The sequence below is a fragment of the Sphaerodactylus townsendi genome, linkage group LG09 (genome assembly GCF_021028975.2).
Source record: "Sphaerodactylus townsendi isolate TG3544 linkage group LG09, MPM_Stown_v2.3, whole genome shotgun sequence".
Taxonomy (NCBI): domain Eukaryota; kingdom Metazoa; phylum Chordata; class Lepidosauria; order Squamata; family Sphaerodactylidae; genus Sphaerodactylus; species Sphaerodactylus townsendi.
The window spans coordinates 2,747,403-2,766,155 of record NC_059433.1 but is presented as its reverse complement, the minus strand read 5'-3'; the positions used below and the strand labels follow the sequence as shown (position 1 = coordinate 2,766,155).

At 46.5% G+C, this 18,753-nt stretch overlaps 1 protein-coding gene across 1 annotated transcript in view; it reads left to right on the top strand.

The window, feature by feature from the left end:
- The window catches only part of DNAH5 (dynein axonemal heavy chain 5), a 227,512-nt gene extending 211,966 nt beyond the window's left edge, over positions 1 to 15,546 (top strand). Inside the window, exons 76-79 of the mRNA XM_048507883.1 lie at positions 94 to 306; positions 2,756 to 2,908; positions 7,573 to 7,804; positions 14,280 to 15,546. Of these exons, the coding sequence (XP_048363840.1) occupies positions 94 to 306; positions 2,756 to 2,908; positions 7,573 to 7,804; positions 14,280 to 14,431 (750 nt within the window). The 3' untranslated portion in view covers positions 14,432 to 15,546. The remainder of the gene's footprint in view (positions 1 to 93; positions 307 to 2,755; positions 2,909 to 7,572; positions 7,805 to 14,279) is intronic.
- The last annotated feature ends 3,207 nt before the right edge of the window (positions 15,547 to 18,753 follow it).

Below are 18,753 nucleotides of genomic sequence, written 5' to 3'. Positions count from 1 at the left end.
CAAGTCCATGAAATTAGCTGCCTAGGATTTCTCCCTACAATTGTCTAATTTAAATAAAGTATTTTTCAAAATGTTGTTGATGTTTAATTTTAGGTAAAGGAGAGACTGCAGCATATGGGGCCATTCCAGCCCATGAACATATTCCTACGACAAGAGATAGACAGAATGCAGAGGATTATTGCCCTGGTGCGGAACACTCTGACTGACCTGAAGCTGGCCATTGATGGAACGATCATCATGAGCGAGAACCTCAGAGATGCTTTGGACTGTATGTATGATGCAAGGATACCTGAACGTTGGCGGAAGGTGAGCAGAATTTTCTTCACAATCTGGGCAGTTAACAGTGTTAGATCAGTAATGTTTGTCCAGCATTCCATCATCACCACCTATGTGAGAGAAATGCATGTATCTCAGGCACGAACTGATCAATTTAGTATCTCTAGATTCTGCTGGGATTAAAAAAAACTATAACTCCAGCACAGCACATACTTTATTTGTTTGTTTGTTTGTTTGTTTGTTTGTTTGTTTGTTTGTTCGTTCGTTCGTTCGTTCGTTCGTTCGTTCAATTTCTACCCTGTCCTATTCCTGCAGGACTCAGGCAGGTTACAACGTAAAAATTCACAATAATATAGTAATTAAAACTTTTTTAAAAATATAATACTAATACAAACATTATAATACTATAATACCAAAACCAATAATAAAACAAATGTTAAACAGATGGCAATTAAACCTTCCTCCCTTCCCCTGGAGTCAAAGGAAGATGGCATTGCGTCGTTTAATCTGGCTTGCTAGGTGGAAAAGGCCTGGTGGAACAGCCACGTTTTACAGGCCCTGTGTAATTGAGATAACTCCCGCAGGGCCCCGACATCACTTGGCAGCTTGTTCCACCAGGCCGGAACCAGGGCCATGAAAGCCCTGGCTCTCGTTGAGGCCAGCCGGATATCTCTCAGACTGGGGATCATCAAAAAGTTCCCCTCCAATGAATGGAGGAGTCTTTGAGGACAATATGGGGAGATGAGGTCTCGAAGATATGTAGATCCAATACCACTAAGACCTTAAAGGTTAACACCAATACTTTGAAAATGTATGATCCGGAACTCGACCAGCAGCTAGTGCAGTTCTTTTAGGGCTGGTATTATATGGTCTCGGCTGGCTGCACCAGGAAGCAGCCTAGCAGCTGCATTCTGAAGAAGTTTACGTTTCCAGATCAGAGACAAAAATAGGCCAGCGTAGAGCAAGTTACAATAATCAATTCTCGAAGTGACCGTTGCATGGATTACAGTAGCAAGGTCGGGTTTAGAGGAATATGGAGCCAGCTGCCACGCCTGCTGAAGATGAAAAAATGCAACCTGGCTCTTAACCGATGTGGACAGTTGAAGAGCCTCATCCTCCAGGGCTGGCAGCCAGAAATCCATAAGTCTCTCCCCCTGACCAAGCCATAGAACCTCTGCTGGATTTCAGTCTGCTCGCTCTCAACCAACCAGTCACTGCTTCCATGCAATGCTGGAGAGCCTCAGGGGCACAGGCCAGCCGGCCCTCTGTCGTAAGGGTGAGCTGGGTGTCATGGGCATACTGATAACACCCTAGCCCAAAACTCCGCACCAGCCAAGCAAGGGGTCGCATGTAGATGTTAAATAATCTGGGGATAATTAGGAAAGGAATTGAGAATAAAACTGCAAAGATTGTCATGCCCTTATATAAAGCAGTGGTGCGACCGCACTTGGAGTACTGTGTTCAGTTCTGGTCGCCACATCTCAAAAAGGATGTTGAAGAGATAGAAAAAGTGCAGAGAAGGGATACGAGGGTGATGGAGGGACTTATGATGGAGGGACTTATGAGGAGAGGCTGCAGCGTTTGGGACTCTTTAGTTTGGAGAGGAGACGTCTGAGGGGGGATATGATTGAAGTCTATAAAATTATGCATGGGGTAGAAAATGTTGACAGAGAGACATTTTTCCCTCTTTCTCACAATACTAGAACCAGGGGGCATACATTGAAAATGCTGGGGGGAAGAATTAGGACTAATACAAGAAAACACTTCTTCACGCAACGTGTGATTGGTGTTTGGAATATGCTGCCACAGGAGGTGGTGATGGCCACTAACCTGGATAGCTTTAAAAGGGGCTTGGACAGATTTATGGAGGAGAAGTCGATTTATGGCTACCAATCTTGATCCTCTTTGATCTGAGATTGCAAATGCCTTAACAGTCCAGGTGCTCAGGAGCAAAAGCCGCAGAAGGCGGTTGCTTTCACCTCCTGCACGTGAGCTCCCAAAGGCACCTGGTGGGCCACTGCGAGTAGCAGAGAGCTGGACTAGATGGACTCTGGTCTGATCCAGCTGGCTTGTTCTGATGTTCTTAAATAATGTTGGGAAAAGCATGGGAAAACCCCTGCAGCACAATCAATGTGATGCCACTTGGAGACCCCACCTGCGACCGCCAACCGCAGAGAAAGGTCAGCCAGGATAGTACTGACCCCTGTATCCCCGTGTCAGCGAGGCGGTGGACCAAAAGGTCATGGTCTATAATGTTGATCGCTGCGGTCAGATCCAATAAGACCCATAGCACCAACCTGCCTCTATCTATCTGGAGGTGGAGCTCATCTACTATGGTGTCCAGCACGGTCTTGATCTCATGACCAGCATGGAAGTTATACTGGAAGGGATCCACACCTTTGCCAGCAATGCAGTAAGCAAATGGCAGTGAATTCCATATATTGTTGGAAAACCTTTTCCTTCTCTCTTCCATTTCTAGGCCTCATGGGCTTCCAGCACTCTTGGCTTCTGGTTTACTGAGCTTCTTGAAAGAAACCACCAGTTTCACTGTTGGATTTTTGAGGGGCGACCAAACTGCTTTTGGATGACCGGGTTTTTCAACCCTCAAGGATTTCTGACTGCAATGAGACAGGTTAAAGGGCACTGATTAAAAACATCCTTCTGTCCCTTCCTCATTTACATTTGATTATTTTTGCTTAGTATCTTTCCTAGTTTCCTGCCAACTGCCATTATTGGGTTGCAGCATCTCTCTTCCAGTTCTCAAGTCACAGCAGTACAGAGGGAATTCCACAAGCACAGTCAAATAGTCAAAGTTGGGGAAGCCAGAGAAGTTGTAGAAGCGGGTAATACAGGCCGAGGGTCATTGTTCCAGGAGTCAATCAGGAGGATTTCAGCATTAGTTGAACTGGAGTTGCATCCGCACCCAGCAACCCCTTCCCAGGAGTCACCCACAAGGAACTCGTGCATACAGCCTGCTTCTCAGGAGCCATCCTGCAAAGACTTATATTTACTGTCATCCTGCAGCTTGCACTAAGACATGCCCTGCGTCTTTGCTCCTGCCAGGCATGCACTGAATCTTTGCTCCTGCAGTTATGACCTCAGCTTTTTTCTACAGGCTGGGGGGGGGGGGGGGGGTGGTGACCCTGGAGATCTGGGGTCATGGGCCTTATCTGCCCTGGCTGCCTATGAGTGAAATGTTGGCTTCACCTTCAGGAGTGCCTGATCTCCCTGCTGGTTGTCTGCTGCCAGCTGCACAGGGGCCCTCATAGAGAGCATTTCCTTTGTATGCAGAATGTCCAGACATACTTTCCTGTGTCTTCACTTGGGAAAGGATCAGAAAGCAGCAAATGATATAAAATACTTTTTCTTTACCTCCACCTGAGACCTTGGAAAGCAAATGTAGCTGGACAGACAATACTGACTTTGATGGACCAGTGGCCTGGCTCCATAGAATCAAAGAAGAGACCAGAAGGGCCATCCAGTCCAACCCCCTGCAATGCAGGAACACACAGTCAGTACACGCCTGACAGATGGCCATCCAGCCTCTCTTTAAAAACCTCCAAAGAAGGAGACTCCTCCCCACTCCGAGGTAGTGCATTCCACTGTCAAACGGCTGAATATACTCAAGGTGGCTTTTCTTTCCGGGTTCCTTTCCCCTCCTTCAGATTGCACACTTCATCAAGGCTTCACTCTGGTGTCCTTAAGATGTTCCTGTGTCTTTTCTGCATACCTGTGAGCAGGGTGCAGAATGATTACTTTGGTATGCAGAGCGCTGCCAAACAATTGGGGAAGAGCTGGGCCTGGTTACTTTTATTTATTTTAAACTGTCACTTTCTCCAGGCATCAGGGGTGTATCTACCATAGGACATGGGGAGTAAAATGTCCCCAGGCACTCCCATTTTGTCACATGGGGGGCACAAAAAATTCAGGTTCATTTGTGTTTTTTGTATTTTTTAGTGATTTTTCAGTTTTTTGGCCTGCAGGGGCGCAGTTTTTAGGCTAGCAGTACCAGAATTTCAGATATTTTTCAGACGACTCTCCTGATGATACCACCCAGGTTTGGTGAGGTTTGGCTCAGTTATGGACTCCCAAATGGCGTGCCCCATCCCCCATTGTTTCCAATGGGAGCTAATGGAGATGGGGGCTGTAACGGGAGAGATATTTTAACCCACCACTAGCCACCAATTGTAACGGGACTGGTGGCCTACAATCAAGGTTCCCACTAAACTGACCAGTGGGGTTTCCTTTGCCACCCAAAATATCCCAGGCTAGTGTTCAGGGATCTTCTTTTTTTTCTCTGCTGCCACCATTAAAGGGAAGGAACTAGGAATCCCAAAAACTGCAGCTGGCTGCCAAATATATAAAGGATCCCACCTCACATTTGCTCTTGGTCTGAGGGGAATGTCCTTCAGAGTCCCATATATAAAAATGGAGGGAACTCAAAATTGGCTGGGATTCTAGTCTCTCAGACAGGCACTCTTCAGCCACTCACACACAAACGCAGGCTGGCACGAGGGTAACTTGAGCACAACGAATGAAATTTATTTTAAAAACAAAAGAAAGGCTTCTTGAACTGGCTCAGAGAGGTACTAACGCTTGATGGTTTCAGAGAAGTTCTTTTCACTTAAAAGTTACAGAGCTTCAGTTGTTATTTAGGTTTCACACACATACACAGACACACGCAGGTGTCTCTCCAGAAACAACTTGGCTTTTATACACTTTGCTTTTCCTCACAGACAGACACTAGTCCTTTCTGATCCACAACCCACTGAATACACACACGCACACACTCAGTCTATGCCCTGTGAGATTCTGGCATACAAAGCCTCCCTCTCTCACACTACTCCCAAACTGGCCTCACTGCCACTGGATTGGGCTTTTCCCAGACTGGGGTTGCACCGGGGCAGGACAGACTCCTAGGTCTGGTCAGTGTCTGCTGACAAGCCTCTGGCCGGCGCTTCGCCCTGCCCCAAAAAGCCAGTGCCTTCCTTCCCCTCACAAGCTTCCTTCGCTTGAGGAGAGTCACCAGAATCCTGCCAGCTGTCTGGGCCGGGCCAGAATCCCTTTTCCCCAGAGACGGAGCGGAGAGACTTCCCTCCACAGACTCTGCTCTCCACTGGACACGAGCTGCTCTCTTCAGAACTCCCAACGGAGAACTGTCTTTCTGTTCATCTAGCAGCCTTTTAGCGCCCCCTTACCTTGACCAGGGACAACGGCGCCTTCCATCGACCAATCACCTTGCTTTTATTTAAATTAGGGCCTGCTGCCTTACTTTTACTATCACTCAGGCCTCTTTAAGCAGGCCTGCTTCACACCAGCCCTTCAGGGTGGGGCAAGACCATTACAGGGGCTATACCTTTGAGAGTCCATAACTTTGGACCCCCTGAACCAAACTTCACCAAACCTGGGTGGTTTCATCAGGAGAGTCTCCTAAAGATACCCTGAAATTTTGATGCTGCTAGCTTAACAATTGCACCCCTGACAGCAGGCACCCCCCAAATGTCTCCAGATTCTCCTTTTAAATCCCCTTTAAATTTTTCTTTTAAATCCCTTCGGCATGGATTTAAAGGGAGAATCTGAGGTTCCCAATTTAAACATTGAAAGTGATGCTGTTTCAGGGTGTGGGAGAATCCACCCCAAAACAGCATCACTGTCAATGTTGTTTAAACTGGGGACCCCAGATTCTCCCTTTAAGATGGATTTAAAAGAAGAATCTGGGCTTCCTAGTTTAAACATCACTGAAAGTGATGCTGTTTGGGGGTGGATTCCACTGGAGGTCTTTTGTGAGAGATGATGCTGTCATTTGTTTGGTAAATGTTTTGCTGGGGGTGATTTTTGAGAGATTTACATGCTGAATACCCATTTGCAGTGGCTTAGAGCTGTTTCTCAGGCTAACAACCTACCTCATAGGGTTGGTATGAGGACAAAATTAGTAAAGAGAGTTAGTGGGGAGAGAGCCATGTATGGTTTGCCAGGGGTGGGAGGTGTTTTTTGAGCTGGTGCAAAAAATCATTGTTTGGTCGTGGTGGGGGAGGGTGGCCACCCATACCGGAGGGGAGGGCACACTCAGGTTTTGTCCCTGCACTCCAGTTTGCCTAGATATGCCTCTGCCAGGCATTTCTGACAACCAAAATCAGAAATTAAGAGGAGCAGAAAACTTATTTCTTTTTTTCTCAGGAGCTATTGAATTTTGAACAGGGAAGTAAATTGGCCATAAGACTTCACCTCTTTTCCTCTTGAGCATCACTTAATGTGCAGATGTGAAAAAGCCTTTTCATGCCTTTGTCCAGCCCCACAGGCTCACCCAGCCGCAACAGTCGTTTGGAGCCGTCTCCTGCTCCGCTCGTTCCTGCAAGGACGGAGCTGCTGCCCTCCTTACTATCCTCAGGCCCAAGGCTTTTTTCCAAGCTAGACTTAGGGGAAAAGGCCACACCTGGCGGCTCTTACTTCATTCTGGGGTATAGCGAGGAAAAGGTAACACTGCTGAGAGCGTAAAGATGAGTCAGCAGGAAGGATTTCAGAACGGTATTCTGGTCTTAGAGTGTGCTTGCACCGAAGGAGGCTTCTGCTCAGGTGATCATAACATTTAGGCAATATGAACTAGGAAGGATCTTCCAGGATTCCTTGGTTTAGCCCCTTTTTTTGGACTGAATTCTCACAACTGAGATTTCCTGGGTTTTGTAGATCTGAAATTTCAGGACATCAAGACAGAATGAAAAGTATCCAGATCATATTTCAAGTAAGAGGTTGGTGGCTGAGTTTTCTTTAAGATGCATAGACTTGTCATGAGTTGTGTGAGGATAGATGTCTGTAAAGCAGAGTAACGAGGAAAAATGATATAACAAAAGGAAAAAGAAAAGAAAAGAATGTCTTGGCAAGCTGCCATAATCAAGGGATGGCAGGGCTGTCGGCCACATTTCTAGCCTGTTCCTCCTACGGGGCGCAGGCAACACAGGTGGGTTTCCCTTCACATTTTGTCCTCCTAGTAACCCTGTAAGGTGTTAGATACAGTGTTTGTTTCTGGCCCACCAGGTACTTAGCAATCTTTCTGGCAGTGTGGGAATTTGAACCCAGATTGTACCTGGCCCACCAGGTACTTAGCAATCTTTCTGGCAGTGTGGGAATTTGAACCCAGAAATTTTAATCCATCACTATAAATGCTGTTTGTTAGCTCCCAGTTAGCTACATTAAGCAGGATGAGCCTCACTGATGACTTTATAGGCATTACATCATGAACGGCTCTTTGCCCATTGGAATCCCACTTCTGAACCTTCACTACTCTGGTCCCTTGAACAGGAAATTACCCGAGCCAATAAAGGATGGGCCCTTGACAGCGTGGTTCTGTGCAATGAGGTGACCAAGTGGATGAAGGATGACATCACTGCCCCTCCTGCCGAAGGCGTCTATGTCTATGGCCTCTACCTCGAAGGAGCTGGGTGGGACAAAAGGAACATGAAGCTCATAGACTCCAAACCCAAGGTGCTCTTTGAAATGATGCCCGTGATAAGGATCTATGCAGAAAACAACAGTAAGTATTAAAGATCCGCAGCTATTGTTGAACATATTTTAACGGTTCTCCTGCAGCTTTTTGTGGCAGCCTCTGCTCACGCTCCTGTTACTCCCAGTTTCCTGCCAAATGAGTGAGTTGCCAGTTGAATGAAAACAATTATTGATGACGGCTATGAAAGACCACTTCAGGTGGTGCCTCTTGGGAGTTCAAGGCACTGAAAAGCCTTTGATCTGCCATTGTGATGAGCACAGAAGCAAAGATGTGAAGGCAATTCTTATTCCACACGTCACTGCTGAATTTCCTTTCCTGTGCCTCTGCCTGAGGACCCCTGGCAGCTGCAGCAGCACTGACAGGACAGTATCAGAACCAGTCTTTACAACAGTCACAGACCCGTATCATGTAAATAAAATACAACTAAAAATATAAAATGTTTTAAACCTGCAAATACATATTTAAAATAACCTACTGGTAAAAAGAAAATTGGAGCATAAAAACAACAGAATAAAAGCACAGGGATTAAAAGAGAACAAAAGCTTAGCAAACTATTAAAAGTACTATAGAAAGCTATAGGAAAGGGGATAGGCATAGGGGGACAGTAAAATTGGTAAGTCAAAGGCTACGACAGTCAGATCATTCAGTCTGCTTTGTAACAAAGAGCATCTTGTGACATATCTCAAGAGATGTTACATAGAACCTGGCAGCACTGTATGTTACAGCAGGACTCATATCTGCAGGCAGCAAGGAAACATAATATTGTTCTGCACAGCCTGTAAGCCTGTATAGCAGTGGTGAAGTAAATCTAATACTTATAGTTTTGTAATACTGATAATGGAGAAACACACGTTCTATTGTTCCAATATGGCAAGGACACCAAGATGGATGAAAAAATGGGTGACTAACAGCAGATCCCTTAGACTTGGTCTTTGGTTTTCTGGGGTGACTAGTCAGAAGTATGGGGGGGGGGGGCTGTTTTCCTGGAACCTGGCAGGAGTCCTTGTAAGGACCTTGGCAAGGCCCCCAGTTTGTTTGAAGAAGCCAGGCAAACCCACACCCAAGAGTGGCCATTCCTGCCTGAAGAGTGCCCTCCATCCCTTGTCATGATGGGAAGACCATACTCTTTTTGGTGCTGACAAACCAATGCATTCTCTAGTCAGCAGGAGAAGGGATCCTTGTGTGGGTTGTGCTGCTTCCTTGCTGCCTGGTCAGGGCACATGCAGTCGTCTTGCAAAGCCTTCCACTTATCTGGAGGAGGCTCTCTGCTTCCTCAGTTCATGACCTGCCCACTCCTTGGTGGTCGAGCTTCCAGCTCTCTCACCTCCTTAAGGAATTAGCAGGACATAATGGCAAAACACCCAAGGAAACTTACCTTTTGCTCTTCTGGCCTCTCACCCTCTAGCAGCAGTGCCCAGAGTGAAAAAGAAACGATTGCCTCTTACAGAGCGTTCACAAGCAGCTTGTGCATCAGAGCTACTGCAACAGGACAGGACCTCAATTATCTGGTGGGAAAGTTGAAATTCTGTATGGAAACCTTCGGATCCATAGCAGAGACTCTGCAGGCAGGGCAATTCTGAGCCTCCATAGACCTGAAGGAGGCATATCTCCATGTCCCCTCCAGACATGACTTTCTGTCTGCCTAGAATCAACAACACTTTTGATTCAGAGCCCTTCCTTTGATTTGCCCTCCGCCCACCCTTGATGGGTACAACAATGGCACCTCTCAGGACTCAGGGTGTGCACCTGGAGAACCTGTTCATCAGATCACCATCCAGATTACAGGACCTCTGGAACATCCAGACGACCTTACCAGCACTCAACTCCAGTGGTAAACCAACAAAAAAAATGGTGTCATGCCCTAATCCATCTAGGAACATAGATCAACACACTTCTCTCTCCCTGCCAGATGATGGTCACCTCAACTTCAGGGTAGCAATTGCTCCCCTGGGTCAGGTGACATCAGCAGACATGACACAAGTTTTGAGTCTTATGATCTGTGGTCTCTAAACTGTTCCCTGGGCCCAATCCTATTCTCATCCCCTTCACGCCTCTTACTGCCCCACTAAAGAGACATCCCTCACTGCCATCAGAAAGACACCCTATGTACAATGCTTCTTCCAATGCTGGCTTCAAGATTCCCATCTGACAGTGGACATTCCCCCTTCCCAGAAGCACCCAGAGCCAGAATTCACCACACGTACCCATCTTCTTGGCAGGGGAGCACATGGCCAACAGCGACACAATGGCACTTATGATGCTGGTGGAGCCCCGGGGCCTCTCGCATGCTCCCGTACGAGCGACTCAAAAGCGTCAGCCACTCATGGTGCTGATTTCTCATGGGGCCACCACTGCCATCACGTTACAGAGCCATGGCGATTCCTCCAGGGTCAGAGGCATGTCCCCTGGGCTTTGCAGAGTGCTGGCAGCTGAGAGGAGGTAAAAGGGGATCTACAGCGGCGTGGAGAAAACACTGTGCTTTTATTCTGTGCCACTTGCTCGGCACCGGGTAAACACTGGCATTTTTCAAATGACTTGCTAAACTAGTGAGTCAGAAAAATGCCGTTGTGGGGGGAATACATGGCTGCACCTGTGCTCCAGCAGTGGCATTGGTGCAAAGACCTCCCCCACAATAGTGTTTTTACCGGCCCCACTCCTCTGTATTCGGCCCATGCAGAATCCGCCCTAGTTGTGCAAGGAAGGTAGAGCAACTCAGAGAATGCTCACAGCCTCGCTTTGCTGGAGCTAAGAGCGATTTGGCTTCTTCCAACAACATGACAGCAAAGAGTCAATCCATCCAGAAGGAAGTGGCCCATTTGTTCCAGTAGGCAGAGGCCAACCTGGTCTCCCTCTGAGCCTCACACCTTCAGGGCTTTTATAATCTGAAGGCAGATTGGCTTAGGTTGACAGAATCAGCAGAATGAGCCCTTGATCCTGCAGTATTCTGAGCAGTGACCAAGAGGATGGGCCTCTCCAACATGGACTTCTCTGCATCTCCAATCAACAACGAAGTACAAAGTTCCTATCCAGAGTTCCACCGAAAGGGCAGAGGGGGGAGGGTGTAATCTCAGCCCCTTGACCAAAGCGTCTTCTTTATCCCTTTCATTCATCCCTTCTCATCCCTGCCATGGGCCTGCCAAAACGCATGTAACATACCTGGGCATGTCTGGCTGCAGCTGGACTCGTATCATCCTTGCCCAAGGCCAGAGGTCTTTTGTTCTTGCTGTAATGTAGTGAATAGAGCTTCCCGGTTTTCCCTATCTATCTTTCTCAGGGAGTAGCCAGGCCATTCCCAAAACAGTGTAACTACTGCAACTGTCTTCAACTGTCCTTTCACATGCTGATATTGGGGGAATGCAAAGGTGGAGGATATCCCACTCCAACCATACTGTAATCTCAAAGTTTATACTGGGGGCCAGGGAGCTGGGACCTCAGTCTCAGCTACCTGGCCATAGGGTACTAACACAGTGATAATAAAGCTCTTGAAGGCAGCCTTGAGTCTTGTTATTGACTTGGGTGCTAGACCCTTACAAACTCCCAGGTGGATATGGAGAGAGACAGCAGATGCCATGTTCATTGCACTCCAGTGGCCCTAGATCTCTGACCTGGTAGATGTTTGGAGAGCTCTCTGCATCTACATTAAAAGAACAGAAACCTTTTCGGTTTTTGGGTGCTTTCTTTGTTTCCTACTTACCTAACTCCATGGAAACTAAGCCACCATCATCTACTGTAGCCAGATGGATCAAGGCATGCGTCTCTCTAGCTTACCACGTAACAACACCAAAGTGATGGCCCATTCTACAAGAGTGGCACCTGCTTCTGCCATCTCCTTTGAAGCTTGCCTATCCATGAACAGCGGAGGTAGAGCATCTCCTTGGGATGAGTGGAAGCTTGTACCAACATTTTGCATATGTGCTCACACAGCAGGGGGGACATCAGGGAGGAGGCCCACTGATTGAAGATTCTGGAGATCACAAGCAAATCACACAAAAACACAATAACGAATAACATAAGCTCCATCCAGTTAATAATCAGTCAAACTTACTAAAACTCCATATAAAACAGCGGTTAATACGATAAAATAAGAGGCGTCCAGAAAACCCATATTTAAAACCTTCCCCCAAAAGGAGGAACGGCGGGCCCCTCAATATGAGGGTTACCCTGATGTAAAACAGAGCAGAGAGGGGGCACCACACCATCAGTGGCTGGACACTCCAAAGGCCCGGTGGAACAACACAGTCTTACAGGCCCTGCGGAATTCACCAAGATCCCGCAGGGCCCGGACAGCTGGAGGAAGAGTGTTCCACCAGGCCGGGGCCAGAGCTGTAAAGGCCCTGGCCCGCGTGGAGGCCAGCCGCATCATTGAGGGGTTGGGAACCACCAGCAAATTGTAGGGACATATGGGGTAATACGGTCCCGAAGGTACGAGGGTCCCAGGCCACGTAACGCCTTAAAGGTCAAAACCCACACCTTGAAAATGATTCGGAATTCAACTGGGAGCCAACGCAGCTGGCGCAACACAGGCTGAATATGCTCCCGGAAGGTGCCCCCTGTGAGCAAGCGTGCCGCTGCATGTTGGACCAGTTTTAGTTTCTGGATCAAATGCAAGGGAAGGCCCGCGTAGAGCGAGTTACAATAGTCTAGTCTGGAGGGGACGGTTGCATGAATCACAGTCCGTGTTTGGGGGAGGAGGGGAATATTTGCCAGTGTGCATGAAGAATCAGCTAAATGTAAACATCTGCATCAGTCAGCCATGATGAAGCCCAGTGAATCTTAAGAATCTTGTGAACAGCGAAAATGAGGCCGCGCCCTGGGCAGGGGAGGGGCCCCAGCTCACAGGAGAGCATCTGCTTGGCAGGCAGAAGGTCCCAGGCTCAGTCTCCAACATCTCCAGTTAAAAGGACCAGGCAGCAGGTGATGTGCAAGACCTCACCTGGAGACCCTAGAGAGTCCCTGATAGTCAGAGTAGACAGTCCGGACCTTGACAGACAGATGGTCTGTTTCAGTGAAAGGCAGCTTCATGTTTTCATGCATGAAAGGAACGATTGTATTTTCTTTCAGTGCTCAGAATATTTAAAGGATTTTTTTTTATGTTTTGAGGACCTGTCATTCAGCTTGAAACCAAACCTCTTGCTTTTGCAAGAATGTGCTTCTTGGGAAACATTGGACAGGCTGCAGGCTGTAACTGGGTCTGCTGCTGCTAGCATTGACAGCTACATGTACAGACCTCAGCAAACAAGTCAGAAGACTGAAAGAGCAACTTTGGAAGCGAAGAGGAAGGACCTCTGGGGTGCTTGTAGGAGGGAAGCAGCTGTCAATTGGACTGTGGGCTGGAGAGACAAACACCCAACTTGTGATGCTTTATTTTTATTTAAGAAAATTAACCTGTCATGAAATAATGCTTAATGGGCCCTATTATTAGAGGCAACTGATGGCCGCTGTGACTTGTAGGGCCATGAGGCAGCTTGTGTCCAGCAAGGATCCCATGAGTGGAGTTCAGGACTTGAGTTGTTATGTCCTGGGTTTGAGTAGGAGGGGGTGAAGTGAGACAAATTCCATCAAACTTCTTGAAAAAAGGGATTAAGCAACCCTCTTCCCAGTTTGCAGCGGGTTTTTTGGTAACTCGTTGAGATCTGATGCTGTTGTCATGTCCATTTTGACATGCAGATAAATCTGCCCTGGTGACCCAGAATTTTATTTTCATTAATTTATTAACCTTATTTATAGTTTGCCTTTCACACTGTGTAATCAAGGTGGTTTGCACAGTGTAAATTAATGCAGTCAACTGGACATGATATCTAATAGGCCACTTGGGGAATATTTGCTACTAATCTACACCCAATAGGCGACTGGTAAATAATGAGCTCCTCTTAGCTGATGTTACCCACAGGACAACCATGAAAGATGTGGGGAAAAAGCTGACAGACAGAAAATGGATTCATTTGAAATGTGGTATTTAAGAAGAGTTCTGGATGCCAAAGACCATCAAAAATACAACTAAGTGGGTTCTAGATCAAATCAAGCCAGAATTCTTTCTAGTAGCTGTAATGACTAAACTGAGGCTATTGTATTTTGGTCACATCATAAGATGGCTGGACTCACTGGGAAATACAATAACGCTAGGAAAAGTTGGTCAGTAAAAATAAAATAGTAGGACCCAACGGAAGATGGATTGACTCAAGGAAGCTATGACCCTCAGTTTGGAAGACACAAAACAGCTGTTAATGAGAGGACACTTGGAAGTTACTAATTCATAGGGTCCCCATAAATCTAAAGTGACTTAATAGCACATAACACACCTCTTGGCAGGTGCTATGGCTGAGCTGAGATGTGACACTTCGTGTTGCACCTCTAAGCCCAGTGCTCTTCTAATTCCCTCCCATGTGCAAATTTCTCATCACATTGAGATTCTTATCTGCAGAAAATATTTTTATTTGGTAAATATTCTCCAGCAAACTCTCACGTTTCTTCTGAGCCTTCAATCTTGTCTCCATCTTCCTAGCATCCAGAGATCCACGCCTGTACTCATGCCCAATATACAAGAAACCAATCAGAACGGATCTGAATTATATCGCTGCAGTAGATCTTCGGACTGCCCAACCTCCTGAGCACTGGATCTTGCGGGGTGTCGCCCTCCTCTGTGATGTCAAGTAGTAATCAGATAAACACCAGCATGCTTTTTTAATCAGTATATTCTTGTTCTTATTCTTCACTTGAGAATTCATGCCACAAGAAGCCAGCTAGTTGTTGATCATAGGTTTTAGAAAAGACTACAGCTTCCCTTTTGCTCTACCTTTTCTTCCTCTCATAGGCTCATTCCGCACATGCAGAATAATGCACTTTCAAACTGCTTTCAGTGCTCTTTGAAGCTGTGCGGAATGGCAAAATCCACTTGCAAACAGTTGTGAAAGTGGTTTGAAAACGCATTATTTTGCGTGTGCGGAAGGGAGCATAGTTTAATGGGATAGTGGTACCGTCAAGCTGAATTTCAGATCCCAAAAGATCCTTAATTACTATTTTGATCTGTAGTGGATTTTTGTCAGCATTTTTGTAATACTAAGTTAAGTGACTCAAGAAAGACAGAAATGTGCCTTCTTGGCACAATTGGAATTCCCTGGCTCTGCTCCAGAGATGCTGGGTCATGTTCTGAAGCCCTGTTGAAATTTGTGGGCATTTTTGGGATTAAGACGACAGATTAGATTTAAGTTCAGTATATGGAGCTCATGAGAAAAGTTTTAGAGCATTGGGATCAAATGATTCAAGGTACCAAATGTGTGAGTGAACTCCACCCCCCACCCCCCCTCTCTTGTGCTGGTTTGCCTTCCATCTCCACTTTTTATTATTCCTGTCCTATCATTTTGATTTCCAGACCTTGCTGCCTTTCCTGTTGAATGTGGGTATTAGTAGTAGTAGGTATTTCATGTTAGGAATATAGATATTTCATGCTAGGAATCAGCTGAAGAGAAATGTAGATCATGCCAGCCAATTTTGCTCTATCACATTGTTCATTAAGTCCCATCTTTTACTACTAAATTACCGGATGGAGACCTGGAATTTGTTAAGGCAGTTCAGATCCAGATACCGGATAGGTTTTAACACTGTATATTTATATTCATATTAAAACACCCAAACACAACATTTCAATCATGAATTCAAAAGAATGTTTGGAGTTCACAAGTTAACTTTTGTTCTTGGGTAATTATATACAAAATATACTGAATTGCATTTAAGGGTAATCATTTATGTTAATAAACTACCATTAAAATCTGTTTCCGAGTGATTGATTGTGTCACTGCAGGTTCGGGGTACAGACCCAGAGGCAAATGAGCCAAACCGACAAAGGAATAAAATTAAAGAAATAATTTTATTCAACCCAGCGAGGGCTCTGCTAGCATCAGGAGAGTCACACTCAAATAAACAAAACCAGGGGGTGTATAAAGGATACCAGCCAGAGTACATCAAAAGAGAGAAAAAGACCAATTGGTGCAGATAGAATTACAGCAATAATGTCACAATTAAGTCATCAATATGCCAATATGCCAGGAGATGTTCTCAATGTTCCCAAAACATGCAGAGATTTAGATTTGTAGTTTGACCTGATTTAGCATATTTCACACTATTGACATCCTGTTCCTCGGATGTTTCTGCTTTCTTATCTAAATGTGCCTTGATGGCCCTGGCTTAAACTAAACAGAAGAGGCTAACTATTGACACTTCTTCTGGAGTATCTCGGAACCTTGGTGCCAGGGAGGGATCGTTTCTTAGGCAGAAGAGGGGAGTTTTCCCTTTATCATTGGGGTGCTGGCATTCTTGGGCATGATTTAGAACAAAAGGGGTCTTTTATGACACTGTGAGTTCCATTAGGCCAAATGCTAATGGGTCAGGGCAGGGAGCCGACGTGGCCTCTGAGGATTATGGCTGCTGCCATCCGGGGCCTGGCTGGAGAAAGAGGGAAATATATATTTCTTTTTCTGCGCTCACAGTTGTAGTTGGTGCCATTGGAAAAGAGCAGTTCTGTAGAATGCCACAAGTGAGGAACTTGTGGAAGACATTTAAGGGGAGAAAAGCCCACAGTCACATCTTGCCTTTCAAACACGCAAAGCAGGTTAAGTAGCATTGGGTGACATTTAGTCATACAGATCAGACTGACATTGCTGAAATTCTGTAGTTTTTTTAGAGCTGCTTTGTGAGTGAGGGGCCTGGCCATGTGCCAAAGTTTGCTCTGCCTCTGTGCACATTAGAAACACAAGGAATGTCTTGTCCATCTCCATATTTGGGGAGCAAACAGCAGAGGCATAGCTGGGCCAAACTGCGCCTGCGGCGGACTCTGTGTTTCCTGCCTGCTCCCCCACCCCCTTGTTTACCTTAGTTCATCCTGACAACATTCAGGCTGACAAACAGGCCTATTCATTTCAGGCTGCAAAAAGCACCCTGGTGGGAACTACACTTCCCAGGAGCTCACGAGGAGCTACGCTTCCTGGGCACCCCTGATAGCTTCGCCACTGGCATGCAGATGTGGCTGAGGTCTGAGGCCTGATTTGAGACAGCATCGCTTTTTGTGTTCAGAACCTCGCTCTGCTCTGCCTGTAACCCGGGGGGGGGGGGTGTGCTTAAGAGGAGCACCAGGTAAAGAAGTTTTTAAAATAAAGGAATGCATGTCAGACCTATATGGCTTGTGAACTACCAACCGCATGCAGCCAACCAGCTATGCCTGGGGGCCTACCAGGATCTTGGTAAACTTACAGTTTTTGCATCTTTTTGCTTGGAGCTGCAAACACAGAAAAGGGCTTATTGGGCATTCCGTGAGTTGGTGGGTGATATGCCGGTTGGTAGGTCCACACATAATGTATGTGTGTCTCTCTTGACTATTTTCACATTTGTTTCATACCACATGATTCATACCTTCAGACACAAGCACCTTAATATGGACTTTTGAATGCCAATGTGACCGAGTGGCTCTGTTGAAAGCTGTGTTCAGAGCAGTCCAGAGGTTTTGTTCTCCTTCTCTCTGTCCATCTGTGTGGTGTTTCCCCTTCCCTGCACCCTGTGAAGCACACAAACTGGTTCATCCCTTTCCCTCTGTTTTTTTTAAAGCATGAATTTATAACAAAAGCCCTGAGAAACTTGGTTGCTTCCCTTGATGGCTCACCTTGGATGGGTGACAATATAAATTTAATATAACATAATAAAGAAAATATGAAGATTTGTGATGATTGTGAAAAGGAATTCACTTTTCTTTCCAGCAACTTTTCGGTTGTTCCACTATTTGCTTTCCCCCTCCTCCTTTCTTGTAATTAACACCCCCCACCATGTATTTACATTTATTTTGCCACCCTGACCTTCAGTTTGTAATTCCTGATGTTCATCTATATATATAAAAAGCTAACAGTGTTTTTGTTGATGACAGTATACCTCAGTAACTGCTGGGCCAATTCCTCTGAAAATTCCCAGCCACTATAGTCAGCCAGGCGAGAGTGTTTTTAGATGTTGACATACCTGACATTTCACACCTGGCCCAGGTAAAACACCTTTTTCCTGGCGCTCCCTGATGAAGGACATGCAGCTGCCTGTGTGTAACTGTCACCCTTAGAATGTTCGTGCTGCTTAGAATGTTCACTCAGACGGCCAGATAGGAGCAATGGAAACAGTACTTAGGCAGAAACTCGAGTGGAAGTGAAACACATACACACACATACACATGAGGGAGAGGGAAGGGAGGAAGAAGAAGAAGAAGAGGAGGAGGAGGAGGAGTTTGGATTTATATCCCCCCTTTCTCTCCCGCAGGAGACTCAAAGGGGCTTACAATCTCCTTGCCCTTCCCCCCTCACAACAAACACCCTGTGAGGTAGGTGGGGCTGAGAGAGCTCCGAGAAGCTGTGACTCGCCCCAGGTCACCCAGCTGGTGTGTGTGGGAGTGCGCAGGCTAATCTGAATTCCCCAGATAAGCCTCCACAGCTCAGGCGGCAGAACTGGGAATCAGACCCGGTTCCTCCAGATTAGATACACGAGCTCTTAACCTCCTATGCCACTGCCACTGAGAGGGAGGGGTGGCATCAGAGGTGGGATCCAGCAGGTTCTCACAGGTTCCCGAGAGTAGGTTACTAATTATTTGTGTGTGCCGAGAGGGGGTTACTAATTGGTGATTTTGCCACGTGATTTTTGCCCTAGTTACGCCCCTCCTTTCAGCAGTAGCACGCAGAACTGGAAGCAGTCTAGCAGGAGGTGCACCGGCGTCCGTGGCAGCCTGCGCCTGCGTGCATTCATTTCCCACCCAAGGACCGGCACAGCAGCTGTGTCCCTGCCACAGCCCCGCCCAGGAATGCCCTGTCCCTGGAATACCCAGCCACGCCTTCCCCTATCAGGTACCTCCGGCCTTCAGCTCCTATTGGCGCTATTAATCAATCAGCAGTTTTCTAAATCCCACCCACTAAGTGGGATGTATGGGAACCTGTTACTAAAAATTTTGGATCCCACCA